General features: G+C 40.6%; 1 protein-coding gene and 1 long non-coding RNA gene across 5 annotated transcripts; one reads left to right on the top strand and one right to left on the bottom strand.

Annotated features, from left to right (window-relative positions):
- Positions 1-2,352: 2,352 nt before the first annotated feature.
- C1D (C1D nuclear receptor corepressor) lies at positions 2,353-18,149 on the bottom strand. Of its 4 annotated transcripts, XM_052784153.1 has the most exons (6): positions 18,055-18,110; positions 7,728-7,893; positions 6,305-6,371; positions 5,786-5,841; positions 3,487-3,538; positions 2,353-2,911 (listed from the first exon to the last, which is right to left on the bottom strand). In XM_052784153.1, exons 2-6 carry the CDS (start codon positions 7,872-7,874, stop codon positions 2,841-2,843), a joined length of 393 nt encoding a protein of 130 aa, XP_052640113.1. In that variant the 5' UTR covers positions 7,875-7,893; positions 18,055-18,110; the 3' UTR covers positions 2,353-2,840. The 4 variants fall into 4 exon arrangements, with proteins under 4 accessions (XP_052640113.1, XP_052640114.1, XP_052640115.1 ...); XM_052784154.1 differs by lacking the exon at positions 3,487-3,538 and having other exon boundaries at positions 7,728-7,874; positions 18,055-18,149; XM_052784155.1 differs by lacking the exons at positions 3,487-3,538; positions 18,055-18,110 and adding an exon at positions 17,662-17,710 and having other exon boundaries at positions 7,728-7,874.
- A 54-nt stretch (positions 18,150-18,203) lies between these two features.
- Positions 18,204-25,176, top strand: LOC128140447 (uncharacterized). The gene is made up of 3 exons (XR_008234736.1): positions 18,204-18,316; positions 21,818-21,923; positions 23,185-25,176. It is a non-coding gene; the product is annotated as an uncharacterized LOC128140447 (long non-coding RNA).
- Positions 25,177-25,512: the final 336 nt, after the last annotated feature.

Genomic DNA, 25,512 nt, shown 5'->3' with positions numbered 1-25,512 from the left:
TATTTTGAAGCAGGAAAGTTGGGGGGTTTTATTCCAATAGTCATGTAGCTTTTCCAGGGAGGAACTTTCACAAACAATGTTCAGTCAAGTCATTTCACATTTGAGACCTCAGTAAAGTTAAATACCCATCCTGAAGTCTAGATGTTCCAAGAACACTTCAGTGTTCTTCAGTCCAAAAACACTTAGCATTCATGATCTTGTATTTCAAGCCTCTTTCTAATAAGGCTGTTAGTGAACAACGAGCACATGGTGACACTTCTTAGTTTGTGGGGCATTTGTCTGGGTTGTTGTTTTTGTGTTAGAAAAGAAAAGCCACAAATCCAGGCTGTGAACAGCCATACTGAATGATACAAGCCTTAAAAAAAGTTTATAAAGTTGAATTTGTTACATCTATTTGAACTGCCCCATTACAAATGCCAAATACCTGTATATAATTAATTATACCAGATGCACTTCTACCTCAGTCAGTCTTAGCTAATAGGCTTGCATTATTCTTGTTTAAACATTTACCAGTGAAACCTGTGTACTTTACTGGACACTGAATTATGATCCTTTTCAGAAATTATCCTTTTAAAACAAAAGCTATAATTGAAGCTTAAGAGGAAAATCATGTAATGGAAATGTCCTTCAATCCCCTTCTAATTAACAGCACTGTGTGTAAATACAAGCTGAGCTACTCATTTCCTCAAGACAATGCCTCTCAAAAGTACAAGATGTTATCTCTCAGAAAATCTCTATATTAAAGTGCTCTGGCTTGTGCCACTTTAGACCGCTTCTATCCTATTGTCTTCCCAACTAGTTCATAGGACACCCAGCCTTTTTTCTTTTTTTAAATTGATGGTTTTGAGATTAACATTTTGAACCTCATGCTTTGCACGTGCAGACCTCTACATCCACACAAGGTCCAGAACTCTGTTTATAACAGTCTACAGCTGTCATTTGCAGTTTCAGGTTGAAAGGGGTACAAGACAGGACACACAGACTTCCAAATAAACTCCATCCAAACCTGCTGAGCACACCAAAAGAAGAACTACTTTACACAAGTATTGCTATCTTTGGCCAAGAACACACTTCGTGTGTTTTGCACTTTTAACCTTAATTGGACAAAAAAAGACACCCAAGTCCAACAGCTCTTTCATTTGGCATAACCATGACATTAATCTATAGAAATAAATCATTCTCATTTTAGCTTTCAGCTGGCCTTTCACATGCATACTCACATGACCAGTCCTGTAGATCTGAGGCACCCACATGAGCATATACACAAGCAAGTTCTCTTGTTAGATGGATTAAAGGAATCACTATTTATTCAAAGAGTTTATCATAAACAAAAATGTGTAAATTCATACCAGTCACTGAAAGTTTCTAGAGATAATGCAACAATTACTTGCCTTTAATCAGCTTGTCAATGTATTGAACTTTTACTTTCAAATATATATTTTTAGATAGTCAGTGGCCAGAGAACCTTCATTTTAGCACCTAATTCAATTTAGTCCATATTCTGCATTGCATGATGCAGTACAACTCTGTAAGGACAGTAACCATCCACTGTACATCATTCAGCTTGCAGTACTATAGGTATACTGGATTCATTTGTTCTTATCATTTAGTCTGTCACACTATTTCCCAACCAGTTTTGTAGACTGCTACCCAAACTGCATTTTGGTGAACTAAATTGTTTATTATTGCTTCATAAGTAGTTAAGTTACTGCTAATTGTTAAATAGCTCTTGGGCAGATAATTGAGTTTTGGTTTGCAACGTATTGAAAAATGAACTAGTGAGGTTCTTCTAAAGAAACTAACACACCTCCTCTCCTAAATGACTAAGCTTCACATTTTGAGGAAAACAAACAGAATATTTGTAAGACAGAGAAGTAGTTTTTATTGCACTGGAGAATGCTTTCCCTGATGAAGATTTGAGAAACAGCAATGGATGACCACACTCCTACGACCTGAGAGCACATTTCTCTTTCTCTCAGTGTCAGCAATAAGGAATGAGCACTGCAGCCAAAATTCCAATCAAGTTCCTGCATGTGGTGTTTCCTAATAGCTGTCCCCAGCCTGCTCCTTTTTACAGACCCTACAAATTGCCCTTTGGGGATATCTGTTTTTTCCATTGACTAGACACAGTGGCTTAGAGTGGAATCCAGGCTGTTTGCTTGTGGCCCTTGCATCTCAGTTTTCTCAGAGGCAATAGAGTAAGGGAATATGGCATGTGCTCAAGTTCAGAAGCTGAAAAGGAAAGAGTTTAACGCAGTGAATAAACCTTACAAAACTGTACAAATACAGCATTTCACACAGTGATGTAATGAGAAAGTAAAGGTGGCTCTTTCATAAACACTACCGACTGGATAGCATTATTTGAGACTTTTTAATATTCAGGAGATTAAGGACATATAAAAAAGTGTCAATCATTCAGCAGTAAAAAAAATGAAACTTAGGCATCATGAGCAAAACATCACTAGTATCTATTACCAGCAAGTGTAGGTCAGGTCATTATCATTTGAATAATGAAACGTTACTTCTCTCACATCAAATGGCACTTTCAGATACACATACAATGCGATCACCTCAGTGACAAGTGTTCTGGACAAAATACAATCCTGTAAAATTCCTAAGTATAACTTAATCAAGATGTTGCTATACAGCACCTCTGCAAGATGCACGCAGTATGCAAAACACATTTCAAAATAAGTTCTAGATATCTCTAATTTATATAATGGGAAACAAACATTTAGTCCATCTTTCTCTTTTTTCCTTTAGCTGGAGTTTTGGAAGTATGTTCATTTTCAGCATTTGGTTCCCAGAGTGCGTTTCTTACAAATCTAGAAGCAGCTCCTTTATCGAGTTTGGATGCCTTTTTCTTGTCTGCTATTTCTTTGACCTTGTTCATGTATGTTCTTATTCTCTCCTAGGGGGAGGAAAAAAAAAAAAGGAAGAGTGTATTTCACACCATTCTCCAAAGATTGCTGCTGAAATAAAATCAACGAGTAGAAGCTCTCCACACTGTACATTTCTATAACTATAATACCTAGAAAAATATCATAATTTAAATATATACCAGACTCTCTGCAAACTTGAGGCTTCCCCCTTAGCAGATCTTCCATCACAGATACCTACTATACTAATATCTGCATGACATCCACTGTCATAGGAACATGAAGTCCTACAGAGATGAAGACTCTGCATCTAATTTACAGTGAGATGAGAACTGTTCTTGCAAGCAAAGTTAGAAAACAAAATACTGAACTCAATTTGGAGTTTGGCCTATATAAAGATGGCAAAATAATATTTAGATATTTGACATTTATATATGAATTATACTGTCTGACTACTGTCTACCAAAAAAAAAAAAAAAAGAAAATTCAGCATGTCCAAACAAAGCCAAAAAGCATCTTACACAAAATCAAAGATGTTACAAGCGTTACACATGCAACTACACAGAAGTCTTGTGGTTAAGATCCTGAAATGGTCAAGGGTACTTACCAGTGAACCTATTTAAGGCAGCCTGATGAATTTCCAGCTGTACCAGAAGTTCCTTTTATGACCGTAAATAACAAGAAAAGCCTGTTTCCACTGCCATTCCATAAAGCAAGGGGATACTATCTTGCCATCTTAGCCTACCATAGTCACCTGGTGTCTAAGGTTTTTTTTGAACAAAGCATGGCTTAGATTCACTCCACCTAAGTATACCCTCCCAGCTTAACAATCTCATTTATGTGCCTACTCATCCTCATCTACTTCTGCAATCAATAAAGAAAATTACTTTTAGAGGGTAACTAAACCCCTCTAAGATGTGAATCACCCTCTGTTAAGTGACTGCTTCTCTTCACTGACTAGAGAGGACACTTACAGTAGTTCTGTAAAATACATAGGAGTTTGGTTGATGGATTTCATGTCTACGTATTTAGCCTAATATGGCCTTCAACTCTAGGGCCTTTAGGTGTTACTGTAATACAAACAACAGTAATATATATACACATAGATACAGTGCTCTACCTGATACCTGAATTATAAATGTGGATTAACAGAACATTTATGGATACTGCTAACTAAATAAATGTTAATACTATGTAACACACATTTCTCACACAGCCATTGACAGCACTTTGAATCTGGAACAAAAGTTACAAGACCTACACTACAGAACTGATTTTCAGTTCTTCAGTGACCATTATAAGCAACTGGTTTGTCAAAAAGTTGGCCACTCTTTCTGTATCAAAAACATAGCTTTAATGAGAAGGGCTTTAAAGGGTCTGAAATCATGATAGACAGTAATATTTCTTTGGTGACTGAGATGGCTAATGAGAACAGATGGCAAACCTACATCTATCAAGATGGGAAAAAGGAGCTGACAAATGTCAACGTGACAAAAGAAATGAACTCTGATAGCTTGAATGTGAGTTTTATTAATACAGTTTGAATCCCCGTGTATTCGGTGTATGTACACAAGGACAGCAATTCTAAAAACAAAACAATCATGACAGAATAGCCTTGTTTTATTCCCTTTCCACATGAATAAGAACATCACAATGCTCTTGGAAGGAAGGAATGTGTATTCATTCACCTTAATACTTGTAAAAGGAAAAGAGAACTGGATAAGAATCTAGGCTATGATAACTCACTCATTCTTCAGAGTTAAAATGACTGGCAATTGTGAAGTAAAATATCAGCATAAAATATCCACAGCAGAAGAGATAAAATTTATTTTTTAGTATCGCTAAATTAACACAATATTCAGACACTATATAATATGGGAGGAATAAGAAACTGACTGAAAGCTCGTGAAATATTAACTGCTCCATTTTTTGATACAGTCTAGACTACTGAAAACCTCACAAAATTAAAAATAGAAGTATTCTTGTTATTCAGGCTAGCTTTCCACATTTATCAGTCCTATCTTCCGTTCTGCTAGTTATGTAAGGATTACATTTAAGCTAAGTATTTTACGATTGCCCAGATTTAGTATTGTCATTTATACAGGAATTAAAATGGGTAGCTGTAAGGTCTGATTTCTATTTTTTCTTCAGCCTAAATGATTTGACTTTTTAAGTCAGCAGAATTTTCAAGATAGCCGGCCTTCTATACTGTAGTCATGCATCTAAATGGAATATAAAGACAAACCTAAAAGATTTATTATAGGTTGTAAATATGTCACTAATGCAGAATTACTGGACAATACACATACAACTGGTGCCAAAAAAGCTTTTAGCTTTGTTGCTGAACTGGATTCTTAACTGCTGAGAAAATGAATTAATGGAGAACTTGGAAGGGGGAGGGGGGCTCTTTCCCGTCTTTGCTAGTAAATCAACCACACTATACTTTTAGAGTCATACAAAAGTAAGAAAAGGCAGCCTTAGAGATTAACATGATTCCAAGTATTTATAAGAAAAAACTGCCATACTGGAAGTTATAAATTATTATCAGACATGTAACATTTTTCCATTTAACAGATACAAGTGAAAAGCTGCTCTGTTTAGAATCCAATTCTCAAAGAAAGGTGGAGAAAAGAAAAGATGACACCATTCATCTTTTTGTTCTTTTCTAATTTCAGCAGACTACAACTTTGCTTTAAACAGTATTGTTTGGAACTAAAAATATGACTTTCTTAATTCAGAGAGCCCAGCAGGGCATATGAACAGTTATATAACACCATGTAGCATATGTGTGCAATTATGGCAACATAGCAGTTTTAAACATAGATGTAAACGTTTTTTTACTTCTATATGAGTTAACTGTCCTGGGCAAGTAAGATATTGCAATGCATGCAGTGTAAGAATCTTACCAGTTCTTGTTTCACTGGATGTTCCTTTGGATTGATTCCCTGAGTAGCCAAGTATACTACAAGAAAAAAACATTTTTTTGAAACTGAAGGCTGTCATGACTGAGGACCCAATCAATCAGTCACATAGGGAAACTGTAAAACCATTAATAAGAATTGGAGTTAACTGTGTTGTTAAGTATCTGACAAACTATTATCATCAAATATTGTAGCTAAAAAAAAAAAAAAAAAAATCTAACACAGTTACACTTTCTGTCTTTAAAAGCACAGGAAAAGTTGCCATGAAAAAAACAGAAAGAAACATCCTCATGCATGTACAAAATCAGCTTTTGTAAATATCAATTTTTGATTTGGAGTTTCAACATCATTTACCCTACGGATGGCAATAATTTGGGTCCTTGGGGTAATTACAAGTTTCTAATTATCTGGCTATTAAATATGATTATTTAATGTTTGCAGCTGTCTAGAAGGTGTTCAAATGGCAATCATAAATACTACTTTTTCCTCCTACCACATACTTACCCCAGAACATTGAATTTAACGTGTATACCGAAACCAAATCCAGCTTTGCTTGCTCAAGAGGCTCTAACTAGAATGAAAAAAACCACCACATTTGGACATTTTTAAGTAAGATGTGCACAGATTTTAGTAATATGCACATTTTATAATTGTGAATGTATTCATAAAAAAATACACACTGAATGAGCACATTTTTGCACCACAAGTTCACTGAGACCATGTCTATGCCTATTTCCATGCCATCACAGAACCATTCTTTCTGTGCAAGTATTCATGTCATTTTCCCAGTCTGATGTTAAATGCCACAGTCCCATACGGCCAAAAGCACAAAAATCTCTTGGCACATAGCTCTTAGACTACTGTTCCCATAAGTCAGAAATAAGTCCCGTTTTTTCCACAGAAACTTAATTCAAAATAGTTGTTGCTATCAATGGAAGAAAAAAAATAAAAAGTCTTAAGATTGCTGAAGCTCAAATGTGAATATAGTATGCTACAGACAATCAATGAACATTAACACCACAAATGGTAGACTCTGTGTTCAACGCATGCTGCAATACTTAGGGCTGTAAAGCGAAGAAAGAATAAAGGTAATGAGGGTTTTTTTTTTTCTTGACTGTCAAAGTCAATTTATTATTTTAGTCCTATAGGATTTCCAGAAACTCTGATAACATCATTGTACAGCTCACTAGTTCTAACATGGATACTGTCAAAAGATCAGTGTTGTCAAGACTGTTTCTTCATAATTTATTTGTGTTAAAAATCCTCAGACGATAAAGAAGTTCCCTCATCTGCTGGCTTTTTCTTCCCCTACAGAAAGAAATTACATGTTAGGCTTTAAACATTAAAAGATAGAGAGGCTTGTATGAAGTCTTCAGGCAGTACCTCACTCTGTCTTTATGCGCTGAAAAAACCCCACGTTTTACAGACTTAAGCGGATAACATAGCTAGAGGAGACAGCTCAGTTTTTCAAGCACCAGGTTCTGCAAGTCTAGACTTCTAGAATCAGATCAATTCTCACTGCTGTCAATTCATTTTTACATCCTTCCAGGTATACCAAGTGCCGTTAAGTTTTTTGTGAAAAGGTCTCAGATGAAAATGGGAATGACCTCTCTGTTATGAAAGACCACTCAGCATGCACTTTAAGGAAGGTCAGGAATAAGCTAGAATGTCCTCTACCTACATGACTCACCGGTAAGACCATCACTTTTCAGTTTGGAAGAGCATATCTTTCATTGTTTAGTTTTTAAGACCGCCTGGATGTCTTAGAAATATAAGAATTTCAAATATTAGGTATCAAGGGTAGGATGTGTCTTGTTTGTTATTTCTCTATGCGGTGGCTAGCCTAACAGACCCTTTTATTTCAGTTTGGGTTCCCAGGTATTCTTGTATTAATAACAAAAAGGTTGTCAAAAGGAAGATTATTTACCTTTTGGAGAAGCTCGCTCCTGGAAACTGACATCATTGTCTTCAGCATCTCATCTACAGAACCAAGAGATTTTTCAAACGCTGCAAGATAATCATGAATTTCAGTGGGGTATTCTTCCGTGTTAATATCATCTTCTGACATTTCCATCTGGAAAGAGGAAACAAAACTAATAATCCTTTTCATTAAGTCCCTACAGAGTCAAAAGACCATATTTTACAATACAAAGCATTAGCATTCCTTCATTAAACATTATAAGAAATGCCTACTTCTGAAGAGTTCTAGCAGGTAATGTCAATAGTGACACAGTTAAAGGTTCTATAATTTCAGGGATATCTCCTAACTGCTGTGCAAAATGGCATGAAGGAGAATTACAAGTGACATGACTGTAGTACCTATTCTTGTAACAGTCCCAAACCAGTATTTAGCTTTTATGGTCTGTGATAGAAGGAAATTACTTGCTTGTTTAAAAGAAGTGCTCTATAAATCAGAGTATATAAAGAGCTACACCAAGCAACAGGCAGGACACTAAAAAAAAAAAAAATACACAAAAAAAACCCTGGGGATATGGCTTCAGCCTGTCTTAGGAACAGTCATTGCTTCAGCTTTAAAGTGGTTATGCAGCACCAGTTACATCAGGGTCAGTTACATCTTCCAATGCTAAATGTAGAAGTTGGTCGGAGAAATTCTTCTTGTGAACCCTGTATCCAGTTTTCTGAATTCTCTATGCGGTATTATAATCTGTGATATAACTCTACCAGTAACAAAGCCGAGCTGATTCGGGGATTTCAGAATACTCTGGAAATCTTGTAGACACATCTATGTACAGCAACTGTGAGATAAGCAAAGATGTGAAAAGTTCCAAAGCACTCCTTTTTTGATCCCAGCATTCATGGTAACATGGCATGGCTACTGCCAAGCCATCTGGCTGCTGGCTTACAATCAGTATCTTTAATTCCTCTCAAATCATAAATCACATACTATCTTGCAGAGCTGATGTTACTTAGAGCTGTGTTATTTTCTGTTACTTCTACTGATTGAGAAACAACTTTTGGAACGTTCTAAGGAAAGAAGAGAAGAAATAGATAATTTTCCCGCCCCTTTGGTGAGCTGCATCAAGAACAGTGGGAGCACCTGGATCACTGCAGTCCTTCCTATTTAGGATTAGTGTCATAATCCCACTACCCAGCCACTGAGTACAGAGGGCGGGAACATAAATTGGAGAAACTGCACTTTATCTGTGAACACCAAGCCACACAGCCAGCACAAACAGCAAGGAAACTGCAAACAGCTGTCACATCACTGGAGTTTGTTTTAGGTAACGATTTGATTTTTCGCTCTTCCTGGCAAGAGCGTGGTATGTGCGAGAGAGGTTTCTTTTTATTTATATTGTCTCCTGGAGGTCAAACAGAAGAAAGATTGGGAGGAAAAACAGTGTGGAGCTACACAAGCTTGTCTGCAACTCCAGTTTTAACTGCACCAACGTGTTTCCAGAAATATGATCAGCCAGTGAACAAGCCCAGTTTCACTGCTGTTGTTTGCATAGTTTAGAATTATAATCCTACTCAGCTGCATGAATTTTCGTCCTGTTCAGAGCTGTTTTTCAGATTGAGTACAGAATCGCAATGCTAACCATGACATGTTGAAGGACCCCCCCCACCCCAGCATGTAACTCACACATGTAAATACTGTTTCAGTCAGCTGCAGCAGACTTTAGCAAGAAAGCTGAGCTGGACCTACAAGATGCTGCCCACAGAAAGGCAAAATACCAATACATTTATTTCTGCCATTTACAGTAGTATTGTTTGTGTTTTGTTCTGTCCTGGCCACCTGCATTATAATCATCCTTCTAAGGCTGATTACAGGAGTCCAGAAACAATGTTTGTTGTTAACTTTTTGTCATAAAATACAGCATAAAAAACACTCAAAGCTACAGAAGAAACTAGATTTTCCCAGCCGTTAATACAGTTAAGCTTGGTTGGGTGTCTGTCAATACACATTTACTCTACTTACACGTACAGGGATAGAGATGTAATCCAATCCAACAATCATCTACAGAGCTTACCATCACTACAATGCTTATCTACTATGGTCTTAATTTGATGACAAGCATGAACATAGTGATAAATTCCAACTTTTCTCTCTCCCTTTATCAGGGCATCCAGCACCAGCAACTGCAGGAATAAAACCACCACCACCAAAAACCTGTAGCAGGAATGTGTTATCAATCAAAACCAACTCTAGCTATTTTACAGTAGTTGCAAGGATAAACAGTCACTACAGCACATACTATATTCTTTCCAATATTCCAAGCCAGACCTAAAGAATGAGACAGAGAAAGAATAGGAAGATAGAAGGAAAGATAACAGATACAGTCCAAAATACATTTGTCTATGATTGCTGTCTCATGAACCAGAAGAAATTAAGTTTGCCCTTGTATCACGAAGTATTTGACACTGTCAATTAGCAAGGAAAGGGAAAAAAATGCATCAGCCTTCAATGGAACAAGGCTGCAAGTTAGCCTGTGTACAGTACCCTTCATTGGTAAGTCCACTCCTTCAGCCCAGGGAGGGGAAAGAATTTGTTAAACTTCTGTTTTCTGTTCATTTCAATAGGAACTAGCAAGTTCCTACTGCTGCTGCATAAGGACCTCTCTCTTTTCATTAGACTGTTGTTTCAGCATTACTAAGCAGGATATGTTACAGTGTTGGCACATGCCAACAATAGGCACCAGTCAATGGCCTAAAATAGTTTTGATAACATTAAATCAACAAGAGCAAACTTACACTACATTAGAAAACATGTACACCAGAAACTCCACAAAATTGTTTCTGCCAAAATCAACACACAGACTGCATAGTCACACCTGCAGAATGACAAAGCCAAGGATGGGATGAACTAAGACCACATCAGTGATTCTCTAAACATACCTAAAGGCTATACCACCCTGAATAATTACGTTTCAGTTATTAAACCACAAACAAAATTTTCCTCAAAGTTTTACAACTGTTTCTCTATATAATTTGAACAAGCAGAAATTTAATTCAGTTCCTGAAGTTGATGTTTACTACACAGGTTTTCTCTGTTGAATTTGCTGACTTTCAAACAAATTTTATTTGGCACAGAGATCCCGCTTAAAAAATTAAGGACAGTACAAATATTCAGATAAGAGAAGTTATGAAAATACTTGCTGTGTAAGCCTGTGAATAATGGGGAAGTCTAAGGGAAATAAGGATAAGACAGCATTTTCATTATCAAGTAATAACACTTATGATGCAGAACACATAATGTGTGCTTGCATACATGATGATAATACTTTGTAAGATCTTTAATTTTGAGAATGCAGAGGCAAGTTCACAACCCATAAACATAAAATAGAAGACAATAGGCCTACTTTGATTAAGGACACCGAGGCAAACAAATAGCAAAAAAAAATGTGGTATGACTTCATAACATCAATCTACCAGAAACAACTTTCCCTTTTAACCCTGAGCTCAAAAATTGCCAAGCAGTTTTTGGGAAAACAGCATAAAAGAGAAATATATTTGAGGAAGAAAAGGACTTTAAATCACAAAAGTAAACCACTTTCATGAGAAAACTCTTTCATTGCATTTAAGTCTGATCAAAAATTGTCTTATAAAATGAGTTTCCACACATGGAAAATTTCTGAATATTCTGAAATTTCTGAAAAATTCTGAATAAATTCTCATTTACTCAGAAACATGACTACATTTATGTAAACTTCTGCTTAGAAAACAAGGAACATAGTATAAACCAGAGCAAGTATTACACTCAACCTGCAAGAAGGGAAGGGAGGGACGTACCACACATTATGAACGACAGAAAAGACACAAATATGAAAAGGAGAAAGCCAAGAGAAAATATGTCATCTTCTGTAGACCATATAAAAAAAGGCTAAATGGGTTTGCCATAGTGCTAATGTGGCTATTGATCAAAGATCCAACTGAGTTAAATGCTGTATTAAGGAAGTTTAAATAAAAACCAAAACACAGATGATTATGCACAATACAACTAGCAAAACATCTATCTTCACATTTATTTTTCAGGAGAATGAAGAGAAGAACTCTGCAGACTCCTTCCAAGAAAAGCACACCCATGACTGGCATACAAAGGTAAGAAATGGAAAAAGAGAAACTGCAGACAATTTGCAGGTGGCTTTTATGAATAATCTTTGAATATATCTGGTACTTTAATACAAGCCTTAGAAAGTAATTGCCAGCTGGTTTAAAAAGCAAAACCAAACCTCCCTTCCTGCCTGCCCCCACAGCAAAACTGTATCTGTCTGTATTGGCTTTGTGTGGCAAGCTTTTTGGTAGCGGGGGGCAGTTACAGGGGTGGCTTCTGTGAGAAGCTGCTGAAAGCTTCCCCTGTGTCCAACAGAGACAATACCAGCCGGCTCTAAGATGGACCCGCTGCCAGCCAAGGCTGAGCCAAGCAGCGATAGTGGTAGCACCTCTGTGATAACATATTTAAGAAGGAAAAAAAGTTGCTGGGACACAGAAATGGCAGCCGGAGAGTGAGAACATGTAAGAGAAACAACTCTGCAGACACCAAGGTCAGTGAAGAAGGAGGGGGAGGAGATGCTCCAGGCGCCGGAGCAGATTCCCCTGCAGCCCGTGGTGAAGACCACGGTGAGGCAGGCTGTCCCCCTGCAGCCCATGGAGGTCCACAGTGGAGCAGATATCCACCTGCAGCCCGGGGAGGACCCCACATCGGAGCAGGTGGGTGCCTGAAGGAGGCTGTGGCCTCGTGGGAAGCCCACGCTGGAGCATGCTCCTGGCAGGACCTGCAGATCTGTGGAGAGAGGAGCCCATGCTGGAGCAGGTTTTCTGGCAGGACTTGTGATCCCGTGGGGGACCCATGCTGGAGCAGTGTGTTCCTGAAGGACTGCACGCCATGGAAGGGACCCATGCTGGAGCAGTTCGTGAAGAACTGCAGCCCATGGGAAGGACCCATGTTGGAGAAGTTTGTGGAGGACTGTCTCCCGTGGGAGGGACCCCAAGCTGGAGCAGGGGAAGAGTGTGATGAGTCCTGCCTCTGAGGAGGATGAAGCGGCAGAAATAACGTGTGATGAGCTGACCGTAAACCCCATTCCCTGACCCCCTGTGCCGCTGGGGGTGGGTAGGTAGAGAATCCGGGAGTGAAGTTGTGCCCGGGAAGAAGGGAGGGGTGGAGGGAAGGTGTTTTGAGATTTGGTTTTATTTCTCATTACCCTACTCTGGTTGATTGGTAATAAATTGAGCTGATTTTCCCCAAGTTGAGTCTGTTTTGCCCGTGATGGTAATTGGTGAGTGATCTCTCCTGTCCTTATCTCGACCCACGAGCCCTTTGTTATATTTTTTCTCTCCCCTGTTCAGCTGAGGAGGGCGGAGTGATAGAACGGCTTTGGTGGGCACCTGGCATCCAGCCAGGGTCAACCCACCACACTGTCATACTGAAAGATATAAACTCTCATTAGGCCCTGGGTACCTCTATGAGAGATTTTGCTGAAGATGCATGGTGAAAGTAATGGAAGCTACATGCATGTATCAACATGGCAATAGGAAACCCCAAAAGACAGAAGTAAAAAATGCTCAGTGTTAGTGTCATGCACATGGTTTTCAGCTGGAATTAAAACTGCAAGTTCAGGATAAAAATGGTGTATTTGACATATTTTGTAACATGCAAACAGAAGACAAAAGTAATTTAGCATCCTTCATTCTACTTAATATTGCAACTCACTTCACGCTTCATGTTAATTCTTACCTATTTCTTAAGCACTAGAAGGCCTTGTCTTCATATTGAGCTCAGATCTATTATTTTTTCAGATCATTCATCTAACAAAAATCAGATTAGACTTTCCTTCCTTTCATGGATATTTACAGCTTATATAGAGAAGACCAAAACAAACCCCAAACTTTTTGGTCAGGGCATATAAAAACACACTCAAATTCAAAACAAATGCATTAGCAACACCAATATGACAAACCACCTCTGTCAGCTCCTAAAAACTGACACTGTCCTCCCTCTCAAGAGTTCTGACTCACAACCTGCAGTGAATGTAGCTGATGTGCAAGTGCAGCAGAGATGTCCCTTCTGCTCCAACACTGTAGTTCACTGCTGTGACTATAGGGCAACAGAGCAACAAGGAACAAGCATCTTAAATTTAAAGGTACCAGAGATCATGACTAAGTTCTTTGATCCCAAACCTCTTTTGGGCAGAGAAATCCACTTTATTCCATGTTTGCAAAGCTCTTAAGTACGACAGGCTCTAATCTGTGACAGACGCTCCTCAGCATTATTGCTGCATAATAAATAATTAGTTGCCCGCTAGTCATCACTCTGTCCACAGATCTGTTTTGCTACTAATGCCTTTCGAGCCAGCTTGGGGCAGCTGGAGAGCACATCTAGTACAATTAGTCAGAACGCTCTTGCAACGCCAACTCACAATCTTGTTGGCAAGAAAGATTTCCATTGCAAAAGCAATTAAGCCTACCATGAAATACAAAGTATACACCAACAGGCTTATCTTGATCCCCTTAAAAATATCCCAACTCAAGCCATGGTAGTTACCCAATGCACAACTTGCAGTATATTACAAATGGGCAACAGCCAAGCAATCATTTTTAACCCTGCCTTCAAAGCTAGGCTCCAGTCAGCATCTTAATGTGCACAGAAGCCTACAAAACAGCCCACAGCCATCAGGCTCTTGCTGATGCCACTGAGATAAAGTCTCCTGAGCCTCAAAGGATTTGCAAAGTTTATTCCGATCTGTCTTAAAAGAAGATTAACATTTAAAGGGAGGGAATAATATTTTTGAGGCTCATTTACACTTTAGCCCATGGTGGATAACACATGAGAAAACAGGTATCTCAGCTTGGCTTAAATAACCCATATTCACTACAGCCCCATCTATATCCACACAAACCAACTCTGATGTAAACCTTCAACTCAGCATGATTCTTAAAACATTATTTTTCTCTGTAATCAGCTTTTCTAGATTCCACATCTTTGATGACATAGTCGTTTCCTCTCCTGAGCAAATCCAACATACCCTGGCTCTTGTTCAGCTCCAACCTGTCAGTACCTCCATCAGTAAGTACAATGATAAAACCAGCTTTCTTTAGGTATGTCCAGAACACTTCTTAGTGAGAAGTTTTCATAAAAGCTCTCACACTCAGACTATGCTACCACAGCTCAGTTCAAGACCGGGGCTTTAAAGTGATGTTAAATTTGTACATCTAAACTGGTCTTTAAAACATATACTTTTGCTTGCACTGAACCTAGCAAGAACTTCTTGTACAGCAAAGCACTGTCTCCTTGGCAAAAAACAGTTTACACGCAGTGGATTTTTGTTCATGACAGCAATCAATACTGAATATTGCTGTCCTACCAAATTTGCAGCAAACAGGAAATAACCTGCCTTCAGTCAATAGCTCCTGTATGCTCTAAACCATAGAGTTTACTACCTCTTCTAAAAGTTGCTGCCACTCTCCACTGGTATCAGCACCATGAATATCCAGAATTAAAGCCAAGGAGCTTTTCACTCTTTTAAACTGCTGACCTCCTTTGTTTCCTTTAGCCACCAGTCCCACAAAGCGTGAAAAAGTACTTCCTTTTATCAGAATTCAATTTCCTGTATTTACACTTCATTCAGTACCTTTCTCTACTGTTTAGAACAGTGACCCCAAACTACTTTTGGCCGTTCATTATTTGACTGTGCTAACAAGACTCTCTTCAACCGGTAGAAGCACTTTGACCCATTTTTTGGTTGAACATAACGCAGTAACTGTGGGACATTGTGTTCCAAGCATTGTGTTCTAAGCATCAATCTTACTGATGCAGGAGAAAAACAGGGAAAATCTTTTCTACCTATCCCCTAAATAGAATTTAAGAGCTGATAACCTGACAAAAAGGAGACCAACTACTATCAGCAATGAAAAGGGATGTGCAAAATCACAGAAGTGAGGGAGTAATAGGGAAAACTCATCTGGGGACATGGAATTTTCACTGGGATTGAAATAGATGAAATAAAATATTGTAGGATGGAGAACAGAGATGCACTCTGGCCTGGCACAGGAAGAAAGGGCAAGGCAGTAACCACAGCTTGACACAGAAGGGAGAACAAAGAACCAGGAGAATAGACGAAGCTGGGAAAAAGGAACCCGAGCAATTTCCCAGCACAGAAAAATGGAGCTTATACAGAACAGCATGCATGGGGAACACTGCCTCCGTGAAGAGGTAACTAAATATGGCGTGTATCCCGAGACCCAGCAGAATGCCTCACGGCAAGCCTGCATGAAGAATGGAGAAAAGCAAATAGTTATAGTGAACAAAGAGAGTTCAGACAAAGGTAACAAAGTCTGCAACCTCAAAGCTTTCATAGTCTGTTGTTACATCCCTTTGGCATCATCTCTAAAGTTAACAATATTCACTCTCATTGTTGCCCCTCAATCAGTCACCTTTGCTGCTTCTTTCTGTGCTGCCTTTTCCAGCTCTGGTTCTGCAACATCTACCTGGAGCTGTGGTGACCAGTACCATTCCAGTGCACTGTTTATTTATTTAAAGGAACTGATGTTTTCTCAGTTCACCATTCCATTCCATATACATCCCACAATTTTCTACTACTGCCATTAAAAACAAACAATCTTTACTAAATGCAGGCAGTTCATATGAAAGAGCAACTGTGCACAGATGAAGAATTGATTCTGAAAATCTTAAACCACTTCAAAAAGAAATGCACTTATCAGAAAGGTTTGTGTGACTTCTGCACTGCATTTCTGATAGGAAGACTAAGAATTCTAACAATCACTTTCAAGCTTCTCATGTTCTGGAGTATAGTCTTGTGTTAAGTGCTATCTGATTTCCTTAACAAGGGTCATACTGCTACAGGATTAGCAATATCCAAGTATTTTAGATTGGAAGTGTTCTTTTATATTTTTAAAACCAGGAAATGTGCCAGACACCTTTCAGTTTTGATTTATTTTACAATCAGGTCTTTCCACCATTTTTGTTTGTCTCAAAAATGAGGCCTTTTAATTAGCATAATCTAAAGTTTAATTTGCAAGTCAAAGTCCCTTCTAAGTTGCTAGCAGCAACTAAACTTGCAGTCAGAGAGCTGTGACAAAGCATAAAGGACATCTTCATCTTTGCAGCAATATGAGAGAACCGTAATGAAATCTACTTTATTACAAAGTACTTGAGCTTAACAATTTTAACTGTCACCTGCCTTTCTGTTAAGGGGAAAGAGTGAACTACTTTAACCATGGCCTGTATGTGCAAACTGTATCTTCTCTTTGAAAAACACACTCTTCTTACAACAATTACCAAGTTCTCACGGCTCCTCGAGTTGCAACACTATTTTACTGACTTTTAATAGGAATGTAACTGTTCGCTGCCTACCACGCAGCCTTCTTAGGTACAACCATCCTCAAGGCACGACGCCATATCCTCTTTTTCATGGGTAACTAAACAAGTCGTGCATTCAACTGTGTTTATGCTCACTAACAAAATCGGTACCGCACACAACTTGACCCTCAGTTCTGGGAAGTTATGGAGGAGCGTCCATGCATTTGGGACAGGGACAACAGAACAACTTGGACTGTTTTAACATTGACTTACAGCTCCCCTGGAAGCCTAGTTTAGTTCTTAGGCTGCACACAGGTTCCTTGAACACATGTCTACCAGGTGAAGTAGATACGCATGCAAACCGAGGCTTTCCCAACAGTTTATAACCAAAATCCCCTGTTCTGACACCTCTTTGTGAAAGATGAAACACCTTACCGATCCTTTAGAGACACGGTAAAATGGGATTTTAGCATCTGACCTGACTTCCCGAACGCCTTTGGTCACAAGATTTCCTAAAGGCGCTGGATGTACCCTTGAAGACCCACACAGGACTGCCGCTTACAGCACACCGCCGTGGTCTGACACTAACCTTTTTCTGCCAACCTCACCTCCGCACCTCTTCTCAACAGACTGAAAACCTACGGGGTGGAGGTAACCCACCTCTGAACAGCCATCAGAGCCCCTGACTCCCGACAACGCACCTCCCGCTTTTCAAACGCCTCTGAAAGACCCTAAAACCACAGGAAGCGACCTGACCGCGTTCCTAACTCCAACCCCAAGGACAGACCGCCATTGCCCTGTGCCAGGCCCACCACCGCCGCCGCCCCAGCCCGCCGGCTGCGCCAGACCGCGAGCCGTACCACCCCGCGGCGGGGAAAGGGGGGAGGGAAGCGGGCGGGCCCATCTCGGGGAGGGGCGCAGCGCCTATGCAGCCCCACGCGCCGGGTGAGGGCAAGGCTGAGGCGGGAGGCGCCGCTCTTACCTCCGGGCGGGCGGCCTAGCCCCACGCGCCGCGCGTGAGGCGGGGGAGAGCGACGAGGGGGCGGGGCCTCCTCCGGCGCGCAGCGGTGACGCCAGTGCCGGGGCCGTGGGGCGCGAGGGGCGGCCGTTCCTGGACGCTTGTCGGCCGTGGGGCGGCTCCGGCTGCCGCGTCCCGGCAGATAACGGCTTGTGGTGGGCCCACACGGCCCTCCCCGTAGTGCGGGTGTTCACCGCGTGTAGCCGGAATACTGGTGACGTGCCAGGTACGGTGATGACAGCGGCTTCCGTCCGTGACAAAAAGAATCGGGCCCGCTCTTTTAGGGCAGAAAACATGCTTTTCGGCAGCCAACTCGCTTAGGTGGGGGAGGTAAACAGCCGGCCTGTCTCCGGCTGTTCCCAAACGCTTCCAGTTGCTTCCTGGATAAAGGGAGGCACAAACTGGTTTTAGATGCCGGAGATCCTTGTTCACACATCCCGGCGAGTGGGGGGCATCAGTTCCTGACTGAGGTTGCACATCTTCACCTCATCCTCGAATGAGGGTTGGTTTCTAATAGCGTTATCGGTTGTAATTTCCACTGTGTTTCTCCTCAAGATTTCAGAAAATAAATCTGGGTTCAAAATGCAGTGGATTTATATTTCTCCACTGCGAGAGCTTGCTGAGTGGAAGATTGTACAAACACATCTGTGGCTCCCAAAGATCTGCATTTTACAGATTCACATTCTGATAAATAGTAAAACAGAAGTCAGTATCTGCATTGAAAGTATTGGCATTACTAGCCAGAGACCTCTTTCGTCTACTTTCTGTTCACAATCTCGTCTGAAGCTTATTGTAACTAAAGTCTGCAGCCTATCCCCTCCAAGGCAGATTAAGATAGGATCACTGGAATCCTTCAGTGTGGTTGAAGAGGGCCTGTTCTCAACTATAGGTTATGCAGGAGTGTATGTGACTGATTAAGTCGTGGCTGGTTGCCTGAAGGGAATGTGCTGAGCTGGCTTACTCAGCATCAGGGTTTCTAGAGGAAGAGAAAAACAGGTCCGACTGAAGAAGGACAAGATCAAGGTTGGGGAAACTGGAATTCTGTATTCGTAGGGGGAACAGGACTAGAAGGTCTTAACTAGCTTCAGTGCACTTCTCTGTGCCTTCAATACAATTTAAAATATTGCAAAAGTGAGCATCCTTTTAATACGTTGGTTTATATCTAAGTGCTATACTATGTCTGTTCTAATTAAATCAGTATGAACTGCAAATGAGAGTCTTTCTCCCAGTTAGAAGCATATCTAAAGATCTTCACATGGAGTAGTTACATGTTTACATCTTGTCATCTCCTTTTCCTCCAGGAGATTTAGAGGTTTAGGTTTTCAGTTTCAACCAAAAATGGCTGCAAAAGCAATACAAATTTTTTTTTTACAGCAGAGTATTTATGAAAGCAGAAAACACAGGGATTCTTTAAGAGCCTTTCAGCTGTATGTGGGACACATAGAGACAGTAGAACCACTGGGGTAGGGAATAGTATCCCTACTGTCTGCTAATATTTTAGTGTAGTAATATAATGTTTCACTGAATTTTCATAACCGTTCCTTACTTTCAAAAAAACACAGTCTTAAATATTTTATCTTGTTCATTTTTACTAGTACAACGACAGAATTTTGCACTGTAGGTAAAAAGGAATTTAGGAGAGGGGTTTTTTTCAAAAAATTCAGAAATGCAACAGTCTGAAGAGTAGCAGGGAAATAGCAAGACCTGCACTCCTAAATAAAATAATACTTTGCACTTCCAGTGTGCCAAGTGTCTACAAGGACCTCAGAGCACTTGACATATGCTTAGTTCATTCTTACCTCAGTATTCACATGTCACAGGTTGGGAAATGGAGAGGGAAGTTGATTGATAGACTAGCTGATTTACCAAATGTTAGGTAGTGGTTTCTGCCAGAGCCTTATTTCCTAAACCCAATATTTTGTTTCAATTACGAGATCAAGGGAAAATGCAATGCATGCTGATCAATGTTCAGATTCAGTGAACTCTGTTTGTAGATTGTAACCACGTATAGCATTAATGCAGTACAGGTTGTACTCAGAGTATTTCATGATCATACAGTGTGGCTCTCTGTCTCCTTCTAGTGGTTCACATTTATTGTAGATTTGCTACTGGGTCCAGACTACTACAGATCTATACTTTTGTTCAGTTAACTGGAGTTCCTATATGGAGCGCCATAAGTCTTGGAATTTCTTGAGGCAGTTCATTCAGAGGATTACTAGGTATACAAGCATTCGTTTTCTGCTTAAAATGGCTGTGTTGCTTGTTTGGTTTTCAAGAGCAGAGAGTGAGGAGTTAAGGATTTATATTTATCCCAGCCAAAATCTGACTGATATACAGCTCATATAATTCAATTATTTTATGCTGGTGCCACTCGGAAAATATATTATGATTTTATATATGGATATTTATAAAAAAATCTATCCAAGAAAAGCTATACTGCCATCCGGTACTTAATGGAAGCCATTCCATTTGAGAGGCCTGTGAATGATTATTGATTTCTCTCTATCATTGCCAAAACAACAGACAACAATCCTGAATATTTTCTCCAAAGTAGTCAAAGTGGCAGACATCTTTAACATAATTACTCCTTTATTATGAGGTATCTCATTCATTGTACATACTACATATTGACTGCTGTGGAGGCAATGTTCTTTGCAGAGCAGACGTGGAGGCCAAATCCTCACTGGAAACATTATACTTACAGCCTGGGTCATGGAAAGCACCACAGCCTGACATACAGACCAGCTGTGGCAGAACTCCCACAAACAATGCCACTGAAGAAGCTTTTGGAGATGCTCATATAGAAGACAAGACAAAAAAACAGCCTGGATTCTTCTGTTCTGAATCTGGTGTGAATACAAAGAAGGATGCCAGAAGCTACTTGTAACAAAAGGGTTAATGAATCATTGGCAGGATAAAAACACATATGCTAAAATCAGACCAAAAGCAAAAGGTGGTTGTAATAGGCATCTACAGTCATCTTAAGGGAGAAAATAAAGCAATAGAATTGCTTTGTCTGCAAGTCCAGCTTCTTCTGACACTAAACACTCTTTTTGGCCTTTTAATGTGAGTCTTAATGAGAGCAGCAGAAATACTTCATTAAATAATTCAACCTTTCTAAGTAGGATACTTTTATCAGGTGTCCACCATAAGCCCTTTTTAGCTATTACTGGAAAGCCCATACATCCACACACAGAGAATATTCCCTTTTATTCTGTCAGTATTTGTCTTAAACCTCTAGAGATTCAGCAACCATGCTGAAAATGCTAAACCAATGCAGACTTAAATGAGATCAAGTCAGTGAGAGTACAGCAACACTGTGTTGAAACTAAACTGAGAAATTTCGTGTTACCTCTGGTCAGTCTGTAGCTTGCAATTAAAATGTGTGTGTCTAAACTTGTGCAACATCACATTTAAACTATTTCAAGAGTGAGTTAGTCTGTACCTGTGTTGCCTGAGCTGCCGACCATATCATGACAGTTCCTGGCCTAGCATGTTTAAAGTCAAGTTATGGCCAAAGTCATTAAAAAGCAGAGTATGAGATGGTACCTTTTGAAATCTCAGGTCAGAATGAGCAGACTAGTTTGGGAGATGTTAGTATGTGTAGTACACTTGGGTCTGAAGGGCCTCAGCCATGTTGGGCATTTCTGGGATAGGCATTTTGTGATTGTGAGGCCTGTTTCTTTGCAATGTAATCTTATGAATTTGCAATCTGATTTATGGGCAGACCAGCAAGTTACCAGAAGAGGGTGTAGCAGGAGTAAGCTGAAGCATGAGCACCCATCTGCTCACCAGTACCTACCTACATGCACTTGCCACTCAGTGGAAGAGGGGTGAGTACCTGATGTTTCCTCTTGCATATCAGAAGACAAATACTTGCAAAAGGACAGTTACAGACAGCTGCCTGACTCAGTGGCATGTTTATGGTAACTTACACCTCTGCCTGTATTCTGCAGAGACCAGATATATGCAGGGAGCAAGGAGGCATGGCAGGAATAGAGAGTTTACAGTGATGTATTACAAGGTGGATGGTGAATCCAGGAAGAGAGCCCAAGATATCTGGCTGCCAGGTTTGTGCCCCATCCACTAGATAGGGTAAGAAGGGGAATAGAGTCTTGAGGTTAACCCACAGGGATGTCTCACATCTTCAGGAACTAAAAAAACTGTAGCAGTGACACTTAGGACAGTGGAAAAGAAGTGTAACCTCCAAAATTTTCCATGTTGTGATACAGTTTGATGGAGTTGGCAACAGCATATGTGGCAGCCTAAGACCAGGTGAACTTAGACTCACCTTTCACTTAAAATGCTCTGGAAATGTCTTTTTTTCTGCACTCAAATTAAATTAGAATGACTCTAAACCTACTAAGCACAGACTCTTTTCCCTTTTGAAAACATAACATTTCTAATCAAAATACAGACATAAAAGTACATGGAAAGAAGGAAACTGAGCTTGATGTAGCTTTGTTTTAGGGAGGAAAAATAATATAATTCAATAAGACTAGCTTAAAACCTCTGATTAAAGCTTTTTTAACATAACAGATAGGAAGGATGAGATCTACACTGAGATAAAAATAGTTAGTACAGATCAAAAGAGCTTGTGTTCATGCCAGCTAGATTAAGTGACAGGATGTGGTGAAGTGCTGGGTACCGTATCTGGTTACTTTACATACAAAACTTTATTAGCTGAATGTAGATGTATCTATTAGGTTATATGCATTTATATATGGAAACTGTAGAAATAAATTGAAAGCAATCTACCATGTGTAGAGTATTTGTTCTGATACTGTTCTAAGATTGCATTTCTTCCAATTAGTATGTAAAGCTGTAATTTTTTATAGCAGTCTCTCTCACTAAGATTGTGGAAGTAAATTGGATTAGAAATTGAGGTTTATTTTTAAATGCATTAGCATTCCACCATTCTCACTTCTTAGCTTCTGTGCATAAATTCAATAGAACCATATATTTCATACTGCAGCTTCATTTTAGCAGGAAGCCTAGGACAACTTCGGGATTAAATTGAACTTAGGACACAAATTGCAGTCATCATTTTAAAGGTGTTTTTTATATTTATTTATCTGCACATGGCCCCTGAAGAGGCAGGATACAGGACTGCAAGACTCTTTGGTCTAACCCCGTGTGGCTGCTCTTATGTTTCTCATATACTCTGCAACAGCAGGATGTGGGAGGACAGGAATGTCAATGTCAGGAAGGGAAAACACTGCTGGATATGAAGATGCCACAGGCCTGTGCCACTGCGCACTTCTGCAAGGCAGCAGAAAGGGTCTGTCCCCCACATCTGCCAAACAGGCCGCAAAGTCCTGCCCGGTTGACCTATGCCAGAAAGAAACATGAAGGAGAGATTCTGTCATCTCTGCAGGAAGATTGATGACTCAGAAAATGAAAGGTTTAGCATGGGATGCAACTGAACTGAACAGATTTCATTAGCTGCACCTACATTTTACTGTTACTTTTCATTGTTGCTGCAGCACTGCCTAGAAACCTGAGCCTCACAGTACTCCAAGCTGGAAATACTCATGAGAAGACTGTCTCTGTCTGAGAAATCTTATACAATAAGCAAAAGACAAAAGATGAAGACAGCAGGAGGAAAAAACCTTTAGTACACAGAAGACATTGCTAGTGTTGGATTATTTCTGGCAGACAGATGCAGGACAGGCTGGAGCAACATCCCAGCATAACCAGAGCCAGAAACAGCTACAACTGCAGTAGAAGAGGTGCACGGTTCCATTATGATCTGTGACATGGAAGGGCACGAGAGGCTGAAGCTCCCTTAGCCCTCTCAGCAAATCCACAAATACGAACTTAAAGCTTTGTGCCACGTGTAGTCATTCACATCTGTGCTGAGTGAGGATAAAGTAGCATTTCTGTGCTGATGGAAGTGTTTGCCCAAAAAGATTAGGTCCTCAATATTTTCTGAAACAGAAATATTGCCAGTGGTGGGTTTTAATGTAAGCAGCCCCTTCCTGTAAGAGAAGGAACTGGAAGCAGCTGGGACTTGGAGACTTAACCAGTAATTTACTTGAAAGAAAGAGTAGTTTCAACTGCAAGACTGTAACAGTCAGTCTAACAGTGTGCAACTGATACAATGCAATCTGGTTAACAGGGTGAGCTACTATTTCTGAATCACTGCCACACAAAAAGGTCCCATCAGGTCTCAATTGCTGTACAGCTCTGCAGGCCTTACTGCCATTCTGCAACCCACACATCCACTAGCTTCAGAGAATGTCTTAATTTTTTCACAACCTTAAAATCCCAAGCAACCTAGGAGAGCTTGCCTGTGTTTGTTTTATTTATGTTGCTGATGGGCTTTTTATAGTGACAAAAAAACGACTTCACCGCCATGCTTAACAAGGTCAGGATGTAATGTTCTCATCAGGAAATACCCTGAGAGGCTGGCAACCTTGGGTGGCCTCCTCTTGCACATTGATAAGAGAGGAAGAAGACATTGGTCTGGAAAGGGAACACCAGCAGCATTCTGCACAGGCTGTTTTTACTGCTAAGCTCAATAGAGGAGGGAACTTACAGGTGCCTCCGCATGGTTGTGCAGCTCAGCCCTCTCTGCACATCCCCAGACATGGAGACAGTGACTAAAGATTTACTAACATTGTGGAGGCAAGGGAGTACAGTCAGGAGGGAAGGAGATCTCCTGGAAGTAGAGAAAACTGGAGCAGACGCATCTGTCCCTGAGGCTGTAGCTGGACTACTAAGCTAAACAGCAACAGGCTTGTTCTCTGGCTTAGAGACCAATTGGCATAGCTTGTGACCGTACTGTTAAATTGAGCTGGTCTCGAAAGCAGGGCTGCCACACACAGGCTGCCTGTTGGGAACAGCCCCTGCTCATGCTATGGTCCTGAATCGCACAAGCAAATTGTTGGGCCAGTTGCTAGTTAAATTCTCTACCTGGCCCCCACGAGTGGCGCAGGGGGACGGGGAATGGGGGTTACGATCAGTTCATCACACGTTATCTTCCTCCTCAGGGGCAGGACTCCTCACTCTTCCCCTGCTCCAGCATGGGGTCCCTCCCACAGGAGACAGTCCTCCACAAACTTCTCCAACGTGAGTCCTTCCCACAGGCTGCAGTTCTTCACAAACTGCTCAAGTGTGGGTCCCTTCCATGGGCTGCAGTCCTTCAGGCACAGACTGCTCCAGCGTGGGTCCCCCACGGGGTCACAAGTCCTGCCAGAAAACCTGCTCCAGCGTGGGCTCCTCTCTACACAGGTCCTGCCAGGAGCCTGTTCCAGCGCAGGTTTCCCATGGGGTCACAGCCTCCTTCAGGCATCAACCTGCTCCAGCATGGGGTCCTCCATGGCTGCAGGTGGATACTTGCTCCACCATGGACCTCCATGGGCTGCAGGGGGACAGTCTGCCTCACCATGTGTCACAACCCGGGCTGGACAGACCAGG

The sequence above is a fragment of the Harpia harpyja genome, chromosome 4 (genome assembly GCF_026419915.1).
Source record: "Harpia harpyja isolate bHarHar1 chromosome 4, bHarHar1 primary haplotype, whole genome shotgun sequence".
Lineage (NCBI taxonomy): Eukaryota > Metazoa > Chordata > Aves > Accipitriformes > Accipitridae > Harpia > Harpia harpyja.
Note: the sequence above shows the minus strand (reverse complement) of the source record. Positions and strands in the feature narration are given on the sequence as shown.

Bases quoted from the DNA above. Each gene is read 5' to 3' on its own strand.
- C1D (XM_052784154.1), bottom strand. From the start codon at position 7,874: ATGGAAATGTCAGAAGATGATATTAACACGGAAGAATACCCCACTGAA. The intron at 6,372-7,727 runs GTAAATAATCTT...TTTTCATTCTAG, and splicing joins GGAGCGAGCTTCTCCAAAAG to TTAGAGCCTCTTGAGCAAGC. The intron at 2,912-5,785 runs GTAAGATTCTTA...TCCTCCCCCTAG, and splicing joins ATCCAGTGAAACAAGAACTG to GAGAGAATAAGAACATACAT.